This window comes from Coffea arabica, chromosome 5e (genome assembly GCF_036785885.1).
Source record: "Coffea arabica cultivar ET-39 chromosome 5e, Coffea Arabica ET-39 HiFi, whole genome shotgun sequence".
Classification (NCBI taxonomy): Eukaryota; Viridiplantae; Streptophyta; class Magnoliopsida; order Gentianales; family Rubiaceae; genus Coffea; species Coffea arabica.
In genome coordinates this window covers 50,444,474-50,469,495 of record NC_092318.1, presented here as the reverse complement: position 1 = coordinate 50,469,495, position 25,022 = coordinate 50,444,474, and the positions used below count along the sequence as shown (strand labels likewise).

The following is a 25,022-nucleotide window of genomic DNA, read 5'->3' as shown; positions in this document are numbered from 1 at the left end:
AAAAATACATGTGAAGGTCGATGAGCTTTCAAATTTCACATATTAAGTTCAAACTTGACTTGTCAAATAATTCGAACTGCTCAAAGTCAAGCTCAAAATGATCAATATAAGTTCGAAATTGAGTTTTGATTGAGCAAACTTGTGAGTTACTCCATTAAATTAGATTCGTTTACACTCTATTCCACTCTTCACGCCTCAATAAAAGTGGTCAATGACAAACTTCCTACTTGCACTTGTTTAAGCTTATCAACATTCATTTCACCTTTGAATCTTCAAACTTGGTTTTCTTTTTCTTTTTCTTTTTCTTTTTTCCTTTATTTTTTTTTTTTGGCAAACTCCCCACTTGCAGTTATTTACGCTTATTAACATTAGTTTCACCTTTGAATATTCAAACTTTGGTTTTTTTTTTTTTATTTCACATTTTTTTGGGCAAATTTCCCACTTGCAGTTACTTGAGCTTATTAACCTTCCACTTACAGCGTAAAAATAAAAAGCTTACTAAGCTTAATTTGACCTTTGAATCTTCAAACTAGGTTTCTTTCTTTTTTTAATTTCACTTTTTTTTTTAGGGCAAACTTCCCTGTTGCAGTTATTTAGGCTTATTAACATTAATTTCACCTTTGGATCTTCAAACTTGGTTTCAATCCTAAATCTCTTGATCATGCCTCAAAGGTTATCAATATCCTGGAGGGACAGGTTCTTACTGTTCTGTAACCTCAGTTAATTATCAAATGTTTTAGCTGACATGCGTCAAATTTGCAGAATCAATTTAATCAAGCTCATCAATGGTCATTTGAGCTAAGATCACTAGAAAAACTGTCCATTATTTTGGTAGCAAAAGATGTTTTGGTCGCTATCAACTAAAACCCTGAACGGTTTTAATTGTTTTCTTGCACTTCACGAAGATGCAAGGTTGCTTAAATCTAATTAAAGTCAGAGTAATTCGATAGCAACTCTTTTCTTGGCAGCAAGCAATTCTCACTAAATAATGTTGTAGAAAATAGAAGGTGGAAGTAATTGCTGGCTAAAAAGTCAACATGTACTATAATCTTCCCCATGGAATCAAATCATGTATCATAACAGGCAAGCCACCATTAGAAAGCTATGAACTCATGGGGTGCTTTTGGCTCTTATCAACAGAAGAAGACGGAATCTATATCAAGCTAAGCCCAGTGGACCTTGATATTTTCCAGTCAACGAATATTTTATGGACAAGTAATCCTCAATTCTGAATTTCTACTTACAAAGTTTTGAGTGGGAACAAGAACAAAGTCAATGAGGTTCTCAGTCCTCACACATCAATTTCCATCAAGTTGTTGAACTTAAGGAGAAGACTAAGAGAAATTCATGAAGAGCACATCTATATTTCTTTCATGATAGAAGTTTTTTGTGGAGAGATTCTTTTAGCTTATTAAAACGGAAGCATCTGACAAATAATAAAGGCTGGTAATTAACTAAGGCAGCCATGTTTCAGTGGATTTATACTGGTAAATTTGTAGTCCTGATTTCAATGATGGAATTGCTAGTTTCTACGGAGGAAGCTCACATTTCAGCTATTGGCGATCCTGGCATGAGGATGGATGATCTTAGATTGGCAATTGAGGCATGGAATCAGTGCAACGAGGTTGGTGAAGAAGCTCCGAGGATGGGAAGTCCTAGGAAAGCAGATTGCTTTGATGTCAATTATTCTACATCACCAAGTGAGTAGCTAATTTACTGCTATCGCCTCATCTGTTCTTTACTGGGAATTTTATGTTTTCATTGTACTTGAATGATCCCTTTTCGCTGGTGATTTACTGATGATCGATTATGTTACATTGTTTTGAATTCAACTTGGGATTGGAAAGTCAGCTTAGTTCACAAGGTAGGCGAGAAAGACAATGCACTTGGTGTATCGAGTGCCCCTTCGCAAGGGATCGGGGAACTAGATGTCAATCAATATGCAGCATGGAAGGAGCTATATTTAGGCAGCATATGTCAAGTGCAAGACAAATCAAAACCTTGGCAGTTCTGGAAAATAATGCTGAAAAATGGCAACATGGATACTCTGGCTGCAATTTGCCCTGTCAATGGCAAGAAAGCCAGTCCTTTTCGAAAGTCTGTCTTTCCATGCTTCGGAAAAGGTTGCATGAACATGCCATCAATGTACCATAACTACACCAGTGTTCAAGGATACCAAGGTTCTCATACACTAAGGGGAAGCTTTTATGGAACATGGGATCTGAATTGTGATATGAATAAGACAACTATACAAAATGGCACTTCATATTATGCAGTAACTTGGGAGAAGGTAGTGGGAAAAGCCAGTTGGAATTTTCACCACGTACTCAAAACATCACCAAAGTATCCCTGGTTAATGCTCTACCTTCGGGCAGACACTACAGAAGGGTTCTCTGGGGGATACCACTATGAAACCAGAGGAATTTTACGAGTGGTATGATTCCTTCATCCAAATGATCAAATTCCTACATTCACACTAATATTTCAACTGCTACCACTTGCAAACGCCTAGAGGTTTAATATCTTATGGCATCTTCTACTTGGTAAAGAGTCTTGATGCTCTGTGTTTTCTCTTTTTCTTTTTCCTTTATTCCCCTCAGATTCCAAAATCACCATACTTCAAAGTCAAGTTGACACTAGATGTAAGGCGAGGAGGGGGTAGAAGAAGTCAATTCTATCTTTTGGACATCGGTGGCTGTTGGAAGAACAATGGAAAGCCTTGCGATGGAGATGTGACAACTGATGTCACTAGATACAGCGAAATGATCCTAAATCCTGAGGTATACTCATGGTGCAATCCAAGTAGTCTAGGCTCTTGTCCTCTCTACCATACTTTTCCCAATGGCACTCGTGTACACCGCACAGACGAGAAAAATTTCCCATACAAGGCATACCACCTATATTGCTCTCCAGGCAATGCTAAGCATCCAGGGGAGCCCCATAGCTTTTGTGATCCTTACAGTAATCCACAGCCCCAAGAAATTCTGCAGATTTTGCCTCATCCTGTTTGGAGTGATTATGGGTATCCAACAGAGGCAGGTGAAGGTTGGATTGGTTATCCAAAAACTTGGGAACTTGATGCTGGCAGATTGTCACAGGCACTTTACTTCTATCAGGTACTCCAGTAATTACTGCTACAGCTGCTAGCCTGCTACTAACAACCTTTTCTTTTTTCTTTTTTTCTTTTCTTTCTGATCCTCATAAGATCAGCGACCGACCAATCTCTCTCTGGTCCTATATTGCCTGGTTCTTTTCACTTTATTATTCATCATTTCTTTCATGTTAACTAAGAGTAAGGTAACTGCTCGATCAACGGTAGTGAGGTAACAAAAACAAGTATTCTATCCATTTATGAGGCTTCTTCTTTGAACTACTTGGTTCCTCAGGATCCTGGCTCCCCACCGGCAAAGAGATATTGGCCGTCGATCAATGTGGGCACAGAGATTTTTGGCAGCGAGGATGAAATTGCAGAATGGACAGTTAGCGACTTTGATATTGTCGTTCCAGAGGAACAATATTCCCGAGGAACACGGATGTCAGTAAAAATATATCTGGTCTGCTGTTTCCTCATTTCTTATCCAATCATTTATCAAATTTTCCGTACATAAAAGTTTCTTGACCAAAATACTAAAAAACTCCCTGTGATTTACCAAATATTTAATTGATCTCTCTCTATTTTGAAAATATATAGTATAACTCCCTGCATTTTCAACTAAATTGAAAATTAGATAGAATACATTCAATGCAACGATTGTACGTGAAATGTCAATATTGCCCATGTAGAAATGAACTCTCTATGGTTTGCCGAATATTTAATTTCACTCCCTCTAGTTTGAAAAACTATACTATACCTCCCTTCAATTTCAACTAAATTGAAAATTGAATAGAAGTCATTTCACGTATAGTAGAGGCAATATTAACATTTCATATACAACCATTAGATTGGATGATTTTCGTTTAATTTTTAATTTAATTGAAATCACAGAGAACTATAATGTAGGTTTCCAAATCAAAGGAAATTAAATTAAACATTTGACTATCACAGAAAGTTTTTTTGGTATTTTATCCCAAATTTCTTTAGGAATAGACTCTTAAAGGTCTTGAATGTCAATGTCCAAATCATACACATAATGATGCTTCCATGATATTCTCTGATTCTGGTCACTCTGTATTTCCTGTTGCCCTTTCCACTCTATTATGTGTTGAAAATTTTCAAAATTTGTATTATGTGATTTTAAGATGTATATACATTGTGATAAATGTATATTCATTCATGAATTTGAAAGTTTCATGAATATATTCATGTATGTGGAGTTCCATGAATGTAATGATAGATTCATGTCTTTGATCATACAATCATGTGATGCATGAATTAAAGTACATGAATGTGTATACAATACCTTAAATCTATTTATACAATTTTTTAATAATAACTTCACTTATTTTTTAAATAATTTTTCCTATATAAAGAGATCAAGTAGAGAGTGACTGGCCACAGGAAATCACTTTCTTATTACTTTGAATTCTCCGAAAAACCACTCCATAATTCAAGAGAGTTTGTCTTATCTTGTGCAAGAGTATTATATCAAACAAATAAAGCTTAAAGAAAAATGATAAACAATCATGATTTAAAATTAATTCTTATTACTATATTTGCGAGTTGATTATAATACTCCTAACCTCATGCATGTCAATTCATTGGTTGAAGTCATGAATACTTGAAAATTTCTTTCATAGTTTCAGATGGAGGCAAACGGAGGATATATATATATATATATATAGTTTTTTTTTGGTACCGAAGAAGCGTACTCATTAACCGCTCGTGTGATTGTACTCTCACAAGTGCCCCAAATGAGAGGCACACGTCAGAAACACAAAATGGAAAAGAAAAAAAGAGGTTCAACCCAAGTGCAATCTACTTCTATCGGTGATAACTGATAAGAAGTTCAATGGCTAATCCAGACACCCTAAAATTCCAACGGCAGTCGAGTAGAGTATTATTTCAATTTAAACGAAGAACTCAACGACGAAAACCTATTTTATTACTTAAAATCAATTTTACATAAGAATAAACTTTACAGCGACTTGAGAACAAGAAGTAACCATCTCTCAAGTCTCAGGATACTCTGAATTTTATAGTTCAATGCACCCCCCTAATCCGGCCAGACAGCAAAGAACCCCTAAGTCAGCCCATACTGAATGGCACCAACCTCTCTATGAGCAGCAACAGCAACAGCTGCGGCGCCAACTGCACCAAATTGAGACTGTGCCTGTAGCAATTTTGCATCAAGCGCAATTTGACCATTTAACTGGACGGATTTTGCCTGTGACTGGTAATAGAGGCTGTGCTGCTGGTGGTGATTGTTGATATCAGTGGTAATGACAGGAGTTGACTTGGCAGGCGGGTAGTGGTGTTGATGCGGCAATTTTGCCTGAGCGGAGGAGTTCTTGACCGCTTCAGGAACATGCTTATCTTGATTCTTCAAAGTGTTAGCGGTCCTAAAGAAATACTGCGGAGACATGGCCTGAGGAGGAAGGACGGGATTCTGAATGTACGCTCTTCCATCATGGCCATGATTTATGTTTCTGACGTTCTCATACGGTATAACAGGTCCCACAACTCTTCCAGGTTTAGCTACGAAAACGAACGAGTATCATCAGTACAGGGAGAAGCGCAGTAACAGTGATCAACTAACAAAGACCAAGAAAATTTTGAAAATACCCATCATATTAATGAGAAAAACAAAGTAGGACCAAGATAGAATTGGAAAAGTAAAGCTTTACCAAAGCAACAAGATACACACTGACCAGCAAATCTACCATGTAAAATGCCCACTAGATACATGAAGTAATAGTGAGTTCCAATATAACGTTTTTTAACCGAGCGGAAAAGCAAACAGTGGCTTGAAGACAAACTATGAACATATCATGTCATAAATGTCAAACAATTTCCCGCCCGTAACAGGGTTACTTGCAAATTCAAGCACCACACCTCTCTTTCTGCAACAATAAAATAGCTGTTTCCTTGTATTTCAAACCAGAATGCAACTAAAATCTGAAAAATTCAATTCTAATCATCCATACGTATTAGACAATAATCACATGAAGTCAACTAGAAGAAATAGTTTGACAAATCCAAATTGATGATGAAACATCCATGCTCAGGTAATGACGTTGTGTGTTAGCTGGAAGGAGACAAAATGGTTGCTTGATATACAGTACAAATTAGCAAGTAATATTAATGGCACAATAAGAGGGGGAAAAAAAGTTGTGAGAGAGGAAAGAGACTTCGGATTCCATTTCCAGTAACACCAAGTTCATTGCCCCGGGTGGTTTTTTGGGGGGGCGGGGGGGGGGGGGGGATTGGTTTGAAGGAGGGTGCCTTGAATACCTGGTGGCACACGTGGTGGTGCCCGCAAAACCTTCGCTGGAGTCCCAGAGATGGTTTCTGAAACATTAACACTGCTCGAAACTTCTTGACTGCTTCGTCGATTATCAAAAGCAGAATCATTCTGATCTGATTTAGGAGCGATAATGCTTGAATTGACGGTAGACCTAAAAAACACGTGACAGACTAATGTAAGCCAACAAACCAGGAAAAAGGGACAAAAAGTTTCAAATGTTTTATTGTTAAAGAATGTACTCTTGAAATAACACATTCATACTGATGGAACAGAAAGACAGGAAGTGGAACAAAAAACTACCGTGGAAGAGAGACGTGCTTTCTCTCAGGGGGAATAACAGGCCCGCTTTTGCCACCATTTTCCTCGAGATAGGCAAATTGTTTTCTAAAATGACCAATAGCACTGCAGAGTAAAAACGAACTCCACTATTACTACTTGATACCAATAAATTACATCACCACATAAAAAGTAAAGAATTTGAAGCAGAGAGTTGTTAGAACCTAGGATAGAGAAAATTTGCCACATCATTTCCAGCCATGTAATCCTTCAGCAGTTGAGGGTGGTATTCTAATATCTCCCGAAATATTAATTCCCTAACGTCCTCCTTAGTCACCCTTCGGCGCTCAAACTCAAACTCTAGCTTTGAGATTGGCTGACAAGAAGGTTCCCTCTCAATCTTTGCCAGCCCCTTGAAATAAGGATGAGCCAATGCCTAATAAACCATATAAATCAAGTTTAAAACCAAATTAATCAAAATAAATACTTAATTCTAGCCTGTACTTCCCGTGCTAATAATACAATCATATTAACTTCCATTTTGAACAATTTCGACTGAGAAAGCAAAAAATACCTCTTCAGCAGTTGGTCGGTCCTTAGGATCAAAAGCTAAGAGCCTTTGTAGTAGTCGAAGAGCCAAAGGATCTGCATTTGGAAATTTCTCAATAAAAGGAATCGGTTGCTTTCTCCGCATATCAGTCAAATATTTTCTTGCCTTCTCATTGCGAACCTGCATCCACAACAGAACACAAGTTCAAACACACTCTTGATTGATAATAGCCAATCCTAACTATCAACTAGTGACACATCGCATAAAAAACATAACATACTCCAGATATCGTATCAGCTGATGGTGTCCCCAGAAGATCAGTAATCAGTTCCAACTGATGAACGACACTTTTACCCGGAAACAGAGGCTTTCCAGTCAGTACCTCAGCGAATATACAGCCAATACTCCAGATGTCAATTGCAGGTGTATACTGCAAGCCAAAGCCCACATTAATCAGATCAACACTATCAAGCAAGATTAGAAAGATGGTCATAAGACATTCAAAATTTGATACAAGACCTAACACAGTTACCTGAAGAAAGAAATTTCAACTTCCAGGAGAGTTCAATATCCTCCCTGAACAAGGAATTATTTAATCTACACATCACTACTTAATGCACGCAGAATACATTTCAGACAGAAATGAAATGAGTTACTGAAGCATTAAAATCACAAATTCTACTTCACGACAAAAGAAGTCAATACAAAGAACTCCCAAGTTAATCACTGTTTTACCCTACTTAGCCTTTCAATTGACACATATATTTTGAAGCATACTACAATGTAGAGTCAAAAAAAGGGGCACAGGAAACAAATTGCTCACACACACACACACACAGAGATATATATATCACACACACACACACAGATATATATATATATATTTATATATATTTAGCCACTCTGCTTCATACCAATTACAAAATGTAGATTCCTGCTTAATTCTTTTTCACAGGAAAATTATAGAACACCCAGTGAAACCATTCTTTTTTCATTTATGCTGCAATGCTAAGTGTGCAAAACATACTCATGTGATCCCAATTTTACAGAACGAAAAAGCTAGGGGACATACATGCAATGCCTTATCAATGAAATTTAGCAGGTTTACTTGAGGATGACACAAAGATAAATACATTTACTAGATCCAATAAGAAGCATACGGAAAATTGACAACATAGGACGATCATTTTCAGCCCCAGCATTCATCTTTTGCAGCAAATATACCACATTCATGCAAGTTTCTAACCTAAACACACAGACTCACGCATGGAGGGAGTGCAAGAGACCATGGAACAAATGACAATTCAATAACAATGCCTTACAGTTGAAAAGCAATATCATGCCCAAGTAACAATAGATGAAGGCTATGCACACCACATATCACATGTATCTCAAAGGACCTTGGGAAAGGATTAATTCTGCCATATACACATGAAAAGACAGTATACTCAAGTGCAGCACTACCTTTGAGAAGAAGGATCCACATAACTCGGGAGCCCTATACCATCTTGTAGCAACATAATCCTACATGGTAGCACCGAGGGGATTAAAGGAATCAGTATCTCAGAATTTCTTTTGGCAATCATAAAAACAAGAAGAAAGCCATGTGTGTGTGTGTGAGAGAGAGAGAGAGAGAGAGAGACTGGGCAAGCCATACCGTCCAAAAAATTGTTGTAGGAGTATCACTAAAAGCAACTCTCGCTAATCCAAAATCACATATTTTAAGTTTGCAGTTTGCATTGGCCAATATATTTTTTGGCTTAAGATCCCGATGATACACATTCGCTGCAACCAATGAGCATCAGATCAGAATGGAACTACTTATCAGAACCCTCTTAAAGAGATGAAAATTCACAGCTACGTGCTTCAAAATCAATACCAGTAAGAGAATAGATAAATTTCATGAGAAAATTACTTGCAAGCTCACTGATGGACTTAATCTACTTTATTGAATGCATTCCGTAAATAAAATCAAATATCTCTTACACGAACCTGTATGCATATATTTCAGTGCACGTAGCATCTGATAAAGGAAAAACCGATGATGTTCATGCGTCAAATCATCATTCGCTTTAATAACTTGGTGAAGGTCCGACTCCATAAGCTCGAAAACGACATAAATATCTCTAAATTCTCGCTTTGAGGGTGGCATCATAATCCGCTTGATTTCAACAATATCAGGATGTCGTAAAAGCCTAAGCAGTTTAATCTCGCGCAAAATTCGAATAGCATCAGAAATATGCTCAAAGATGTCATTTATCTTCTTTATTGCTACTTTTTCTCCAGTATGTGTGTCAATGGCTGCACATACAACTCCATAGCTCCCCTTCCCTATTACTTCCAGAATTTTGTAACGGTTGGCATCCCCATACTCCGTAAAAAAATCTGCCTCCTTGGAGCTCTATCAGATGATTAAAAGTCAGATAATAACATCTTTGTTGACTAAGCAAAGGTGACGGACTTTACCATCAGCAGGAAATAGTGATAATGAAGCAAGTAAAACAAGAGAAAGATCACACGATGCCAGAAACTCACCAAGACACAAACTGGGTTAACATGAAATATCAGAACCCCACAACATTATATACTGAAAGCAGCTTAGTTACGTATTATACTCAAGGATGAAAAACTCAACTTCGACTTCGCAAGGAAAAATTGATTTTGAATCATCATGTGGCAATGCATTTAGTTTTACAAGAGAGAAAGGGAGAAAAAATCTCATTTCACAATGCATTGAAGAAAGATATACAATCAAAAGCATACAATCAAGCACGACAGCAACTCTGCAAAAAGAAGAAAAGATACCACTAACAAATACTGGCAGGTACAAAGAAAGAAATCACAGAATATTGCAAGCACATTTCACCACTGAATTACCAACACACAGATGCATCAATAAATCTATCAACGGAACAAGGCTAGTAACTTTGTAGCTTTTTCTTTTCTTTTCTTTTCTTGGGTGAAAGGAGTAGCCTGGTTGCTGAAACATAAGAGCAACAATTTAATACCAAATGATCAGCGACAAGCATACCCTTTATCACTCAACACACTCTTGACTCAACAACTTTCCAGAGTAAATTCAATAAAGAAAACAAGTTTCTGCAGCCAACAATCCTTCTAGAACTTATATTTTAGCACACTCAGGATCTACATTTCCCATTGCCACGAGTTGCATAAATCTCCGTTAAAATCCTAAATTCTGATCAGTTAATTATCACCACACCTCAATTACACCCCATCTTTTCCACAAGTTCATAGAAGAGTTAATGCAAGCACCCAAAAGAAAAGAAAAGAAAAACGACCATCAAAAGAACTGTTACGCATTAACTTCCCAACCAAAGAGAAATAAAACCCTCAGAGTACTTGATCAAGATCGATTCTTTTCTCCCAGCACAGGACCTCTCTTCCTTAAAAACCCAAAAACAACCACTTCCCCCCACCCAAAAAAAAAAATTAAATACTCAAATGTTTTAAGCAAAAGCAAGCTCGGAAAAAATTCCTCAAGATCTCTCCTTCCATCTTCAAAATTCTACAACACTAGCACACAAAATTAACACAAAAAATCGCTTCAATGTATAAATAAGATTTTACATCAATAAGAACGCCAAACTACCAACCTTTTTGCGTTGATCTTGCTGCATCTTTCTCCAACCTCTATTCAAAATACCAAAAACTCGTTGTTCTATCGGATTCACTTCTTCCTCTTCAGTAATAGAACCGATCAGATCCAACAAAACACACCAACCACAAAAATAGTACCAAACAAAGAAACAAAAACCCCGAACACTTTAAACCAAAATTACTAAATTGAAATTATAAACCGCATTTCCTCCACCGACGCCCGAAGTTCAACCACTAATTACAAACCCGTCGGTCCAATATTTTATTCTAAACCCAAAAGTCTTAACCGAACCACCACCAAATTTCCCAGCTCTCTTAAAAAATCCAACTCCTAAAAATGCAGTCTTTCACGAAGAAGTCTCGGAAACTGTATACAAAAGAGCCTGGAATTTCAGTATAACGGCGGAGGGGAATGGAGGAGACTAGGGTTTCTCGGGGAGATCTGATCGGAATTTGATCGGAGGAATGAAAAGAGAGAAACGGAATTGTTGAGGTAGAAGGAGTTTTATAATGCAAGTGTGGACTCAGTAGTATACAGTGAGATGAAGAAAGGGGCAACGGAAATTGTTTCTGTGGTTTTGCGCGTTTTGGATTGGAAAATGGGAAAAATAAATTTTTTTTTAAAGGAAAAAAAATTGAAAATGAAAATGGGGTTGGGATGGGTTATCTAACGGCTATTACTATTAGTCTTCATACTTATAAAGGTACGGAATTTGGTCGGCTGTTTCTTTCACTCGTCTCTCTCGTCTGCACGCGCCAGCGGCTTCTCTCCTGTAATTTCACCAACATCCTAAGGGTATTTTGGACCTTCTGAATATTGTACCATTTTATACAAGTTTGTTTGGATTGGATTATTTAAAGAAAAAATTGTTTATTATTCACAAATTAAGTTTTCTAATCACCTTTTCTATTTCACTTATATTACATAAAAAAAAAGTGGTATGATAGTAAATAATACACGAAAAAAAAATTCAAAAGACCTTCAATCCAAACAAATTAGGGATCAGGACTACTAACAAAAATAGAATAAGAACTATTACTAAAAATAGAATAAGAGGACGAAGAATTGTTTCACTTTTTGGTGGCAGAAGAAACTGATTAGTTGATGGTTTTAGTTAGGATATTAATTGATCACAGTCATAAAAGGGCTAATTTGGTTCATCGATAATATGATTGACTCCAAGTTTATCGCCATGATTCCTACCCCTATTTGCTACTAATTGTTTTGTCAAGATTTTCTATTAAAAAGGTGAGAGCAAGATTCCATAAAAAACTTTTGGTAGGTGCAACCTCAAAATGAAGGACGCCTCTTATCTAATTTTTCTTTTCATGATGACTCTTCTTTTTTTCTAGATCTTTTAATGAATTGAGCAGTTCGCGCGCGAACATGTTTGCTCGGCTCGTCCAAGTTATTAAAAAAAAAAAAAAAACTCGATTGTTTAATAAATGAATCAAATTCGAACACGATATTAGACTCGTTTAATAATCGAGTTGAGTACGAACCTATTCGTAAGCTATTCACATAGTTGTTAACACATATATAATTATAAAAATAAATAAATACAAAATATAAATACATTTAATAATAAATTATATTTTACTAAAAAAGTAATTATACATAAATTAGAATTATTTATTTTTTAAACCAAGAAATACATTTAAACTTATCCTAGAATATAATTAAATCATCTCCAAACTCAAATTCGAGCTAGAACTCAAATTTGGTTCGCTCAATTTAACAAGTTAAATTCGAACTCGAACTTTTGAATTCGAATATTTATACAAATAAATTAATTAAATTCGAGTAATATTTATAATTCATTTAATATTCAAGTTGAATTCTAACTCTATTCGTATAATATACGACAGATTCGACTCATTTAAAAATTCTATTTCTTCCCCAAATCAAAATATCAGGCCAAAAGAAGATAGAAAAAACACAAAATATTAATAAGCCTATTTTGGTACATATGCGGTCGAATGAAATTCTCTAGTCGAGTATCATGTTGAGCACTCAATAATACAATGATTTGACATTTTTGCCTGCGCGATAGCCCCACTAACTGTGACGAGTTTGTCTTATATCAAATGCTAATTCTAATTATGAATCCATTAAAGAATAATTTTATGATTACAACATACTCTTTAATTTCTATTTTCTACAAGGCATGACCCTGTAATGTGCTACTCTACCAAATGGATTATAACACACCAGAGATCCCTATTGTGAGAGAATCTTGCATATACTAATTAAATAATTTGATGACTGATGGCTGGTAACAATCATGATTAAACAATTTTTCAATTAATTTGTTATTTAACAAAAATCTTTTAGTCATCTAATCAACAACTTTGGAAAATGCTGCACCAAAGTCTCACTGGATCATCTGAGTGGCATCAAAGCTCAAATGCCAGTTGCACTCGAGAGAGATATTTCTTCATATTAAAAAAATTACAACCAAGAAATTTTTTTTATCCCAACTAGATTTGTACAATGTTACTTTCAATCTTTCCTCGACGGCTCTACCACATTAAATGTTGAGGCTCATAAAAATATGTCAAAGAAAAATAAGTTCCATGGTTGTCACACATGCCATATATCAAAAGGCAGTCCAAGATAATAAATTCACTTGATGATTCGCCAAAATCAAAAAGTAGCCTCCAGTTTCTTCACATTATTGGGGTCAGCAGATGAACATGTTTGTCAATTCAACTACAGATTGGACCAAACAATAGACATTTCCACCATTGATTGGCTCAAACGGGCAACGAAATAATCATAAACTAAAAATCATTGGACCTGTCAATTTCATCCGCATAATTGGCTAAAGCCTAATGATTGAGAGGCAAAATTCTTTGTTTCTCTTATCGCATCAACTAAGTATACACTCAACAATCCTAAACTTTTTTACTTATGAAATCTTGTCCTTTTCTTGATACGGGATTAATTACTATTCCCTCTCTGTCCCATTTTGATAATTTTATTTTTTTTTCACACAGTTTAAGAAAAAGTAATTAATTTTGTTGGAAAAACAAATTTAGATTGCTATTTTCCTAAAATACCCTTACATTAAATAAAGTTGGCTTTTCATATATATTAATATGTTTTGAAAAATCTAAATGCATTAAATGGGGTAGGTTATATTCAATACTAACAATCTATATTAAATAAGATAGTTTATAGTAATAACAACTTACATTAAATAAGGGTATTTTAGAAAAATTAAAAGACAACTACATACTTTAATTGGAAAGTAGACTACAATTTGGGACAGACGAAAAAGGAAGACAGGATTATCAAAGTGGGACGGAGGGAGTAGTATTTACGTGATTTGTAGACTATCATATCCAATTGGAGTCTGGATCCTGAATGCCGTTGGCGTTTGAGTAACCTTGAAAAAGAAAGAAATGGCTAGAGGCATCAGCCCAAAGCTTAGTTAAATGTTTTGGGATCGCATGGGTGGTTATCAATAATATTTTTCAAATTGGTATATTCTTTTGGATTGTCCCATTAGACTAGATGCTTTTTCCTCACTTTGATTGGCATAGTGTTTATCACTGTTTCATAGGCAAATAATTTAAAATTAGTGCATGCTTACGCTTCCGTTGATTTTTTTTCTTTTGACCTTTGTTTGAGGCAATATTGAGTTACTATTGCAGCCCGCTTAAAGCATATTCTCTAGCTTGTACCTTAGCACTTTCAATAGAGCTATGGATGATGAAGTTGGTTCCACCAATAAATTTCATCCACTTGTATGAGAGAAGTTCGAGTTTGAATAGTTTTTTTTCAATATTTTTTAATTTACGTACGTTATACTAGAAAAAGTGTTACAGTGATTATTCTAAATATTATTTTAAATATATTTCCATCCAGCTTTGGTACGGGCTAACTTCCATCTCCTTCTAAATTTTTTATTTATTCAAGGGAAAAAAGAAAGAGAAAAAGAAACTAGAGGAGGCTATGGAAGCCCACCTACCCTGGAGACTGTTGAAATGGACTAAAGAAATAGACCTTACAATTAACACCAGGGGCAAGAAAGGGCCACTAAAGTGCGAAAGGGCGATCGAAAGAAGCAGGTGGATCTGTATCCTGCCTTCTGTTTCAATCAAAAGTTTCTCAAGAATTGTATTTTACCTTTTTAATTTGGAACCAGTTTTGCAGATTACGTTTATTGGAAGTGAGGATAAAATACTTCCAGACACCACCTTAATCTTAAAAAAGGTAAGGGAAGCAGCTTGGCAATGGAATTCATATCATGTCCAACATCACCAATTTTATGGTTCTGCTCAATGTTAATCCTTCTTTTTTTTATTTATTTATTAAACTCAATATTAATACTGAATCAACATGCATGCTTGACTTCTTCATTTTTTAACAATTTTCTTGGTCTCTATATGGTACGACAACTTAGAGTTTTGAATCAATTTAACGTTAACAACACAAAATAGGGTTAGTGAATAAGTGCCCAGTGTAACCGTTGAGTTTTGGCTCAGTGGCCACCAAAGAGAGTTAGTTCCTCTTTGAACGGTAGGTCGGGAGTTTGAACTCTATCTGTGATGAAAAAAATCCAAACGAGGTGTAAGAGCACCCTTTAATTTAGTCAGGTCTGGGTTCCAAAAGAAGGATTAGTGCTCAGGGTAACAAGATTGGTCCCAATTGGTCTAATTCAACTCGTTTAGTTCAAACATATTTTTATTCTCCAGAAACAATTTGGCTCGGCAATGGATGAAATATGCCTTCGTTAATTTTGGCCTAATCGATGTTAGCCTCGTTAGGTGTCTTGGTGAGCTATCAACATTTTATAGACCTCAGACTTTCCCAGTATTTTGACATATAAACCGACAAAATGATTCCAACCACTATGACAACTACTGGTTTTAGCCCGTAAAATTTCCTTCATTTTTCTGTGGTCGGTTTGTTTGAGCACCATCTTTTCTAGTAGCATGAAATGGATGTGGAGTGTGAACTTGGGAATTTTGCTATTCTTCCTCAGGAAACAGAGAAAAAAATATCTGAGAATTTACAGAAAGCAGCAATGCAACCAAAAGTAAACGACGCAGGAGACATTGTTGAAAATTTTCCAAGAAAAGGTGAATGCTGCTGACCAAATAATTGCACCATAAGAAACTCATGCAGAAAATTTTACTGTACATATTTTGACGTATTCACAAAGCACTTGTCCGAGACAAAGTCGGAACGAACTTTCCGTAAAGTTATGAACAAAGTCTGCATGAAACTTTCAATAAAATCCATTGAACATGCAATGAGCTTCTGAATTACGACGACTACTGAGATTATCCAAAAAAAAAAATCTGAAAAAAGTATATAGTCCTTCGCCTTTGTTAACAACTTTTCAGAAAATTTCAGTACCAAGAGTTCTTGCCCAGTCTACAGAGCAAAGCAACATGAAACTTCAGTACTAATATGATCTTTTGAGACAAAGTTAAAAAGGAGTTAACACGTTTTGCAGCTTTCCTCCATTTCATTCAGATTTGAGAAATGGCAATTATTAACTAGCTAAGTTTAAAAAAGTATCAAGAGTCAAGACATTTGTCAAAATATCCTCACGAAAAACATTAAATATTTCGAGAATGTAAGATGAATTTGTTAGATTTCTGTTTCCATTTAAATAAGCAGTGAAAGCAGACCAGGCAAGTTCAGAGCCAGTTCTTGAATCCAGATTAGTCAGAGATAGATGTACAGATAGAGTTGAGGATTCCATAAACTCCTTGTCGTCCACGAGGAGGGATGAACTGATGAGATAGAATCCCAGATGTACTTGATGAAATTTTCTAATCATGCAAAATCCTCCAGTGAAATCTGCAAAATGTATTCACGGGAGAACCACGAATTAGAAAAGCAGGTATCAAAGTTATCAGAGGAAGTGAATAACTGTCGAAAGAAAGAAGGCGTAGGCCTTTTACATTGTCATAATCATAAATGTTAACCTTAATTCGCCATAAACAGCTTCCGAAAATGAGACGTGAAGAGTAAACTTCAACTATATATTATTCACCTGGACATGCAAGGAAATACCTCATATAGCAGGTGGAAGCTTCAAGTTTCCATAACATCAAACATAAATGCACAAAAGAACTTTCAAAGCAAGAAAATGAGGGGAAGAAACTAAGTTACAAAAATAAAAAACATGAAAAGTTTATTATGTCCACTTATAACAAAAGCATGCTGGAAAGGGATTGTGAGTTCCTGAAACTTCAATGTGGTGGTTCTTCTTTGATTACATTTCCAGTGTATTGGCTATCACCGTTAAGAATGGATTCTTATTCAGTAAGCCATCTAATTTCCCATTTGCATGCTCTCAAAGATACAATATAGAATGTTGTCCAAACAAGCACGAAACTGGAAAACCATGGACATGCTTTTAATATAACACTTTTACTTCTGTTTCCATCATTTAAACTGCTTTGGAAGATCATATGAAATATGGTATTGCTCTGAAGTAATCTTTTAACAATGCCCCTATTACCCCTAAGCCTAATATGCCAAAATGAGTCGTGTTGAATACGTCACTGAAAAACAGAAAGTAGTTAAGTATTCAGGCCTACAGTACAATATAAGCACTGCCTAGATCCCAGAAATGCTAAAACTTTTTTCTTCGTGTGATAAACAAGAAGTAGACCCGTAAGAATCAGTATAAAAGCACAGAAGCCCGTTTGCCTTGGAAATATGAACTTTGAGTTTCGGATGCTTATCAACTAAACTATGCTCCTCTCTTAATGTTTGCCCATTTGTTCCCTACCTCTTCTCCTCTTATCATCCCTTCCACTCTCTTTAAACCAGCTATGTAACAGTTCAGTACTACACTACAATTTTGGAGTTACATTTTTGTCTTGGTAACTTGATTGGGGAAGGGGCATCATTCCTAATAATGGATTTTGGTGTTTGTCCAAAATTAATTCAGGAATCATAACCACCAAAGATATGAAGAAAGATGACAATATGAAATAGGCAAAACATATACCTACTTGTTATAAACAATCAAGATAAGAAACATCCTCAATTTGAGTGAAGCAGCTGCAAAACAGATTTTCTTTCAGGCATACTTGGAATGGCTCCCTTCACTTGAACACAAAGTGAAGCTGCTGCAGCTGCAAGTCATTAGGGTTTTTGTCAGACTACTAGTACTCAACTGATTCTCACATTATAAGGGAATTAGAAAACTACCAGCAAATTTTAAGCACTCTTTCTGGGATTTTCCCTCTGCAAGAGCCACAGCAAATGCAGCTGTAAAGGTATCACCAGCCCCTGTAGTATCAATAACTTTTGGAGCTGATATAATAGGCTGCCTAATTGGTTCTTCTCCTTCAGTGAAAAGAGCTGAGCCTTTAGCCCCAAGTTTCACAAGGACTTGCTTCACACCCTGAAAACAAATTTGTGGACCTATCATCTACATTAACATCATATTCAGGTTTACTGAATACATAATCATAGTGACACTAATTACAAGTTGACGCTCGCCATTTTACAGTGAAGCACCAGAAGTAGAGAGTAGTGCGAAAGTTGTTGATATTTCTCTCTTTTTACCATTTTTTACAATCCAAATTAGAATAACTTTATCCGGTCAGACTGCCACCTAACATAGTTCAATGCCTCAAAGTAGCATAATAACATCTACAATCCAAATAAAAAAACTTCAGCTTTAATGGACCAATGTCCATTAAGCATCAAACAACTAACCACATTATGGCATTTTCCCACGGCTTGCTTGATTTGTTCAAAATCTTCTGTTGGCATATTTGTCAAGCGGGCAAGTTCAGTTTCATTTGGGCTCAGAATATCAACTACAGCCACTAGCTCAGGAGGGATTGGTGACTCAACTCCTCCAGCATCTAAAATGACTGGAACACCTGCACTTTGGGCGGCCTGAAGACATGACAACGCTTGTTATAATATGGCTTCATTGTCTGGATTGAATTGGCATTAATTCAGACTAGGATAAGCCTTTTTGGGTTGGAGTTTAAGAGTTGAAAAATATACATGAATACATGTATAGCAACCTTGTAAACAGCATACATCAGCTAGCATACAGAAAGTGCACCATGAGTTCAAAAACTAATATAGGCAAGTTAAAAGATCTCTATGAGCTGTTTGAAAGACACGCTCTTTTCATCTTTCATAAAATTTTCCTTTCAGAAATTATCCTTAAAAGCGACAAGTTACTTTCTGTAGGACACCTACTAGGATAGGTAAAGAAATCCCTAAACATTAGCCTAAGACCATATAAAGTCTAACTCCAATGTATCGTTAGCTGCTTCTTACAAGTTTCAAAAGAATTTTGTAATGGCAAAAGAGTTTATGAATCCAAGAAGCAACGATCTTCCGATTACCCTCATGATCCTCAAAAGCACAGGAGTTTGCAAGACAAAAGATTCCCTTGGATACGGGGCAGGAGCGGTCGTCAGGCCGACCGCTCCTGAACGGTCCTCTCACAAGCAAAAACATGAGGAGAAAAATGATCCACGTCAAGAAGGCTTAAGAAGGGGCAAAAACGACGCCGTTCCAAATTAAAAAATTTGGGCTTCCAAACGGAATCAGACGGAGCAAACGGTAGAGTTGAAATTTTGAAAAGCAAATTGAAATTTTGAATTAGCCGCACAAAACGAAATTGAGGGAAGAGGCTTGGCGTACTCCGTCTGAAGATAGGGAGCTCAGTTTTCTTTTTTCAGAAACCTCGTATCTCAGTTTTCTTTCTTAGAAAACTGTAGCACAAAATTCACAGAGCTGAAGGAAGAGGCTTGGCGTGCTCCGTCTGAAGATAGGGAGTTGACAGAAAACTCTTATCTTAGTTTTCTTTTCTCAGAAAACTCGACACAATTTCCGTCCGAGAGTGTTACCGAGAAACTGAGAAGAGACTTTGGTGACTGGGTCAGCAAATGTTGTATCCATTTTAAATGCTTACAAGGCTTGCAGGAAGGTAGAAGCAAACAGAGAAAATTCAACATGTCATAAAACACCAGATTCTGTCCTTCAACTTAATAGCAGAAGCAGCTGCACTCTCTGAATTTGGTGAAATGTAGAGTGTATTAGCAGACGAAGGTAACGTGACTGAACCATATAACTAACTGTGGCCAATTATTTGTCATCCAAATGCACATCTGTTAAATGAAAGATGAAATTAGATTCACTGAAGACATCATATGAAGATGATAGAAGAATAGTAAAATTGTACCGTATCTGTGTGTGTGTGTGTGAGCATTTAGCTTTTCAGTGATGAACTATAATGGGATAGTAGTCATCGGAAGACCCAGGGGTATGTATTGAAATCAAGCGGAATTAGTGAAAGATGAGAGAAATAAAGTCACATTTAACAAGTGAACGAATGTACATCCTGTTGTAAATTAGTTACATGTTATAGGTACTGTATTACAATTGATATGAATCATTGTGCATCTAATAGTTGGTCCATACTCATGACACAATCTTAGTTTGCCCTTCTCTCCTGACCATGCAGTGTGTATATAATGGAGGTGCAGAATTAAATGAGGTAAAACAGAGGAAAAGACCGACCTATGTGAATAATAAATGGGTGTACCTGGTGTTGTAAGTAAATTACATGATGTAATAAATATATTACAATGAGTAGAAAATGCTTATTTGGCCCTCAAAATATAGAAATAGTAAAAAATACGGAGTTGGCTTAGGCGGTTGTCATTGACGAATGACATAAGGTCCAGTGAACAAAGTACCTAGAACCTAAATATAATCATCCGAGTGGATGTACATACAGTTAAAATATACTTACAACATGTGACCAACACATTACAATATGTATAACTTATTGTACACGGAGTTGTATTTGTACATACATAATATCGTTGTCTTAGAGTATAATAGGATTTGGTGTACGAGTATTTGTACAATATTAATCATATCGATGAACGTAATAATAGGATTTGGTATACGAATAATGTGTGTAACATAACACATTATGAATGGTAATATACATTTATGTTGTCGTTTATGTACATACCATTCATGAACTGCTGCAAATTAAGGTGTTTGATGCATAATTAGTAGGAGCAGAAGTAACGGATTGTAACAAATTGGTAGAAGATAGGACCCCTGAATTAGAAATGGAGTTCAATAGTGAAGAGGATGCGCACAAGTTTTACAACAACTATGCCTTTAAAACGGATTTTAATGTATGCAAAGACTATCTAAATAAAGACAAAGACGGTGTGACGACGTCTAGGAGATATAGTTACTGCAAGGAAGGTGTAAAACGCAAGTACGAAGGTGATGTGATGCCAAAAAGGACACGAGCGCCGACGAAAACAGGGTGTGGAACTAAAATGGTTATTGTGTTGCTTAGAGAGATAATGAAGTACCGTGTACATGACCTTATCTTAGAACATAACCATGAGTTGCACATTGCTTAATGTTCGCACATGATGCCATTACAAAGAAAAGTGAGTGAGGCTCAAGGATTCCAAGTTGAAACAAGCGAGGATGCTGGGATTTCATTGAAACAGAGCCATGAGCTTATGGGAAAGGAGGCAGGTGGGATGGAAAATGTGGGATATACTCGGAAAGACCTGAAACGATATCTTCGTACTCGACGGGAAAGGAGTTTGAAATATGGAGAAGCAGGTAACATGCTGAATTATTTTCAAGAGCAAACACTCGAGAATCCATCCTTTTTTCATGCCGTACAGCTGAATTGTGAAGGGCAGATAACTAATATCTTTTGGCCTGATGTTCGCGTTGACCATTTTATTTAATACCATAGAATTTAAAGTTATAGAATCTAAGCCAGCAGTACAAATATTAAATTAAGAACTTTCACTTAAATGTAGTATTGTATATGCATGTATTGTATTCCATTCTTGAGAGCATGTGGGTCATTTATGGATTGATAATGTCGTCATGTAACTGCAGGTTGAGTTAAATGAGCTGTATAACGTTGCTGTTAGCAGCCAACGAAGAATATTAAAGATTGCAGAAATGCTCGCTTCTCAGCCAAGAGCAAAAGCTTCCACTTCTGGGCCTGAAGCATTGGACAAAGGAAAAAAAACCTATACAGGAGGACTATACAATGCACAAGAGTCCTGATACCGAAGAAGAGCTGGAATTTCAATCTGCCAAAGAAGGGGGCAACGATGAGGAGGATGATGCTGATGAATTTGATGCGGAAGGGTCTGAAGAAGTTGAGTATAATGCATTGCAGAGTGAAGAAGACGATGCTAATACGAGGACAAATATTGAAGCCATTCCAAACCTAGAGCTGAATAAAGATGTAATGGGCATGGAGAATCCAATTCCTACCTCATCAGTCGTATCCGATAACATCAGTCAGGGATTGCAACAAGGGGCCACCATGACAACAACTGAGCAAGGAAGCATTATACACCTTCAAGAGCAAGAGCATGAGCAATATAGGTCAAATGTCATAGAACTTGCCGAAAAAGATCAATCAACGGTGCAACCACCTTTGAACGCTAGTGCATCGACGTCACATCTACATCCGCTAGAAGCACCATGTAGGTTGCGATCATATGGTCGAAAGTGGAAAGGTTGGTACAGTTATAATATTCATAAGGTTCTAATTCAAATAACATGACTGTAACAACTATATACACACACGGTAACTCTGTTTATACCATCATGATGCTATGTATATGGGTCTGAATTGTCACTAGTCATCATTCAAAACTTGTAGGCATAGTGTTATAACACACCAATGTCAGCTGCATATAAAACGGACACGACAAACTGAATTGAGTATAATAATTAAGTATGACTTTATTTCAACCACATCCAGATAAGCCTAATGTCATGTTAAGCCAATTGGGAAGTTACAGTGTGTTTGAAAAACTGTTAGTTACATCGTGTTTGAAGATTGTTATAAAATAGTTATTAAGAAGTTACAGTGTGTTTAAAGATTGTTACGAAAAAAATTACTTGGGACGTTACAGATTAAAAATTAATACAAAACTTCATATTTAAAGACTGTTTACAGTGGGTTTATAGTTTGTTATAAAATTAGTTATTGGGAAGTTACAGTTTAAAAATTAATACAAAACTTCATATATGATGACTGTTAGTTACGAATTGTTTGTAGGTTGTTACAAAATAGTTATTGGAAAGTTATAGTGCGTTCAAAGACTGTTACAAAATAGTTATTTGAGAAGTTGCAGTTTGAAAATTAATACAAAACTCCATATTTGAAGACTATTGGTTACGAAGTGTTTGTCGGTTGTTACAAAATAGTTATTGGGAAGTTACAGTATGTTCAAAAATTGTTACAAAATAGTTATTTGGGAAGGTATAGTTTGCAAATTAGTACAGAACTCCATATTCGTAAACTGTTAGTTACGAAGTGTTTGTAGGTTGCTACAAAATAGTTATTAGAAAGTTAAATGTTATTGAAAGTTGTTACAAAATACTTCATTGGGAAGTTAGAATGTGAAAACTAATACAAAACTCCATGTTTGATGATTACATGTTACAGTGTGATTGTAGGTTGTTACAAAATAGTTATTGGGAAGTTATAGTGTGTTTGAAAATTAATACAAAACTGTTTGAAGAGTGTTAGTTACAGTGTGTTTGAAGGGCGTTACAAAATAGTTATTGGGACAGTTACAGTGAGTTTGAAAATTAATCGATTGATGTTTCTAGACTGTTAGTTACATTGTGTTTGAATACTGTTACAAAATGCTTTACAATTTGTTACACAACAACAGATAAATTGTATGTGAAATGCATGTTCTTTATTTTTTAGGAGGTCCTGACGTTGAGATGAAGCACAAGTCTACACGTGCAACAAAGAAGAGCATCGTTCTGCGGTCAGCGGAGTTCATTCTACCTGCACCTGTGACAGTAAGCATGTACGATAAAAATGTGGTTGCATATGCATGGGACCCCAACAAAAATCCCAAGTAAGATTCTTGACAAAACTATTAATTCGATCTTGTGAGCCATTTTCTTCGATAAGTACGCATGTGGTTCATTGTAAGATGGCCCAGGAAAATAGTATGAAAATGGATGAGAATTGACTTCATTATTACATGTCCGTTTTTTGGAGTACGATTATTTTTTATTAGTAAATCGTTCAATTGTGGCTCGGATTTGATAGGGACATACTTATTCAAATGTTTCAATTCTCACTGACACGGCTTGACTTGAAGACACTCGAAAATGGCATGCATGTATCGAATCGGGTCAGTAGTTTATTATGTTTATTAAAAAAATTTGAGCGTCAATTTATTGATTGATTAGTGATACGTAAACGCAATTGTAACAGTCAATTACATGTTTTGGAAACCATTAGATATTGATTAGGTGGTTGACATGTTTGCCCTTCTCATGAATTGGGGTGGAAAAACTACCAAAAGTATGAAGTTTGAATGCTACATCGTTGAACCTCTAGCAGTTGTGAGTTTGAAATTTGGACTGTATCCTATTATGTGCTAAATTTTGTCAGCATCATATCTAAATTGGTATTACGAGCCAACGCACTATTACTGATGTCTTTTACACTGCTCATACTCGTCCATGTTATTGGTTGCAGGAAGGAATTTTAAAAATGGAAAAATTCAATAAGCTGTCTGATGCCAGCTTATCTGCCAGCTTATCTGAAGGGTAATAGCACAAACAAGAGAAGAGGAAAGGTTAATCCAATATTAACTAGTTGTATTATCACTAGTTGTAACATCGGGGAATATCTAGTTGGAATATTATTCAGTTTTAAATACAGCAGACGAAAAGCTGCTGATTGCAAATTCATTGGTTATAATGAATTGTAACACACACCTAACTGGTTGTAATACAATCCGTACATAGTGAAACGTACAGGTCACTGATGTGTAACTCTTTATACACGTGACTCTAAATATTGGTGCACAGGTCATTTCATTACAAAATCTGCATAATTTGTTTTATTGTCTGAACAGATTTGACATAGTTCAATGGCATACATCGAACTCTACAGTTTCTACTGCCATGACAAAATTGTTTGGCCTGGAATGCGTTGTCTAGGCATATTTTAGCACATTGTGAGGGTCCTGCGCACTGTAAAAGGGCGTGGTTGCAGTATTATATCCCAGTTAGAGAAAATTTTTTTCGTTTTATTCTTCACACTTTCCATTTTATTCTACTGAAGGGTAACAATGAACCCGTGCCTGAAATTTGTTATTAGTATTCTTCAATC

The 25,022-nt window shown here is 36.1% G+C and overlaps 5 protein-coding genes across 10 annotated transcripts; 3 read left to right on the top strand and 2 right to left on the bottom strand.

Moving 5' to 3' along the window:
* Positions 1-546: 546 nt before the first annotated feature.
* On the top strand, positions 547-4,307 carry LOC140006702 (uncharacterized). The gene is made up of 4 exons (XM_072049071.1): positions 547-1,700; positions 1,848-2,434; positions 2,601-3,116; positions 3,387-4,307. The coding sequence occupies exons 1-4, from the start codon at positions 1,466-1,468 to the stop codon at positions 3,606-3,608; spliced, it is 1,560 nt and encodes a 519-aa protein (XP_071905172.1). The 5' UTR covers positions 547-1,465; the 3' UTR covers positions 3,609-4,307.
* A 699-nt stretch (positions 4,308-5,006) lies between these two features.
* On the bottom strand, positions 5,007-11,343 carry LOC140006701 (mitogen-activated protein kinase 19-like). The gene is made up of 10 exons (XM_072049070.1): positions 10,848-11,343; positions 9,223-9,631; positions 8,888-9,015; positions 8,695-8,754; positions 7,511-7,660; positions 7,255-7,410; positions 6,905-7,116; positions 6,705-6,806; positions 6,392-6,555; positions 5,007-5,635 (listed from the first exon to the last, which is right to left on the bottom strand). Exons 1-10 carry the CDS (start codon positions 10,869-10,871, stop codon positions 5,181-5,183), a joined length of 1,860 nt encoding a protein of 619 aa, XP_071905171.1. The 5' UTR covers positions 10,872-11,343; the 3' UTR covers positions 5,007-5,180.
* A 5,058-nt stretch (positions 11,344-16,401) lies between these two features.
* On the bottom strand, positions 16,402-18,767 carry LOC113690849 (ribokinase). Of its 6 annotated transcripts, none has more exons than XR_011814403.1 (5): positions 18,551-18,767; positions 18,038-18,233; positions 17,835-17,961; positions 16,777-16,868; positions 16,402-16,672 (listed from the first exon to the last, which is right to left on the bottom strand). XR_011814403.1 is itself a non-coding variant. In XM_072049069.1 (4 exons), exons 1-3 carry the CDS (start codon positions 18,605-18,607, stop codon positions 17,870-17,872), a joined length of 345 nt encoding a protein of 114 aa, XP_071905170.1. In that variant the 5' UTR covers positions 18,608-18,767; the 3' UTR covers positions 16,402-16,672; positions 17,835-17,869. The 6 variants fall into 6 exon arrangements, 2 of the variants coding, with proteins under 2 accessions (XP_071905170.1, XP_071905169.1); XR_011814401.1 differs by having other exon boundaries at positions 16,801-16,868; XR_011814402.1 differs by having other exon boundaries at positions 17,839-17,961; positions 18,551-18,766.
* Positions 18,768-19,320: 553 nt separating this feature from the next.
* LOC140006327 (uncharacterized) lies at positions 19,321-23,957 on the top strand. The gene is made up of 3 exons (XM_072048152.1): positions 19,321-21,463; positions 21,752-22,386; positions 23,595-23,957. The coding sequence occupies exons 2-3, from the start codon at positions 21,909-21,911 to the stop codon at positions 23,753-23,755; spliced, it is 639 nt and encodes a 212-aa protein (XP_071904253.1). The 5' UTR covers positions 19,321-21,463; positions 21,752-21,908; the 3' UTR covers positions 23,756-23,957.
* LOC140007104 (protein FAR1-RELATED SEQUENCE 12-like) lies at positions 20,947-21,252 on the top strand. Its single transcript, XM_072049818.1, has one exon. The coding sequence runs from the start codon at positions 20,947-20,949 to the stop codon at positions 21,250-21,252; it is 306 nt and encodes a 101-aa protein (XP_071905919.1).
* Positions 23,958-25,022: the final 1,065 nt, after the last annotated feature.

Bases quoted from the DNA above. Each gene is read 5' to 3' on its own strand.
- LOC140006702 (XM_072049071.1), top strand. From the start codon at position 1,466: ATGTTTCAGTGGATTTATACTGGTAAATTTGTAGTCCTGATTTCAATG. The intron at 2,435-2,600 runs GTATGATTCCTT...TATTCCCCTCAG, and splicing joins CCAGAGGAATTTTACGAGTG to ATTCCAAAATCACCATACTT. The intron at 3,117-3,386 runs GTACTCCAGTAA...TTGGTTCCTCAG, and splicing joins AGGCACTTTACTTCTATCAG to GATCCTGGCTCCCCACCGGC.
- LOC113690849 (XM_072049069.1), bottom strand. From the start codon at position 18,607: ATGCCAACAGAAGATTTTGAACAAATCAAGCAAGCCGTGGGAAAATGC. The intron at 18,234-18,550 runs GTTAGTTGTTTG...ATTTGTTTTCAG, and splicing joins TGGGAAAATGCCATAATGTG to GGTGTGAAGCAAGTCCTTGT. The intron at 17,962-18,037 runs GTAGTTTTCTAA...AATGACTTGCAG, and splicing joins AGAGTGCTTAAAATTTGCTG to CTGCAGCAGCTTCACTTTGT.
- LOC140007104 (XM_072049818.1), top strand. From the start codon at position 20,947: ATGGAGTTCAATAGTGAAGAGGATGCGCACAAGTTTTACAACAACTAT.
- LOC140006327 (XM_072048152.1), top strand. From the start codon at position 21,909: ATGCACAAGAGTCCTGATACCGAAGAAGAGCTGGAATTTCAATCTGCC. The intron at 22,387-23,594 runs GTTGGTACAGTT...TTTATTTTTTAG, and splicing joins ATATGGTCGAAAGTGGAAAG to GAGGTCCTGACGTTGAGATG.
- LOC140006701 (XM_072049070.1), bottom strand. From the start codon at position 10,871: ATGCAGCAAGATCAACGCAAAAAG. The intron at 9,016-9,222 runs GTTCGTGTAAGA...CATTGGTTGCAG, and splicing joins ACTGAAATATATGCATACAG to CGAATGTGTATCATCGGGAT. The intron at 6,556-6,704 runs GTAGTTTTTTGT...CGTGTTTTTTAG, and splicing joins AAGCACGTCTCTCTTCCACG to GTCTACCGTCAATTCAAGCA.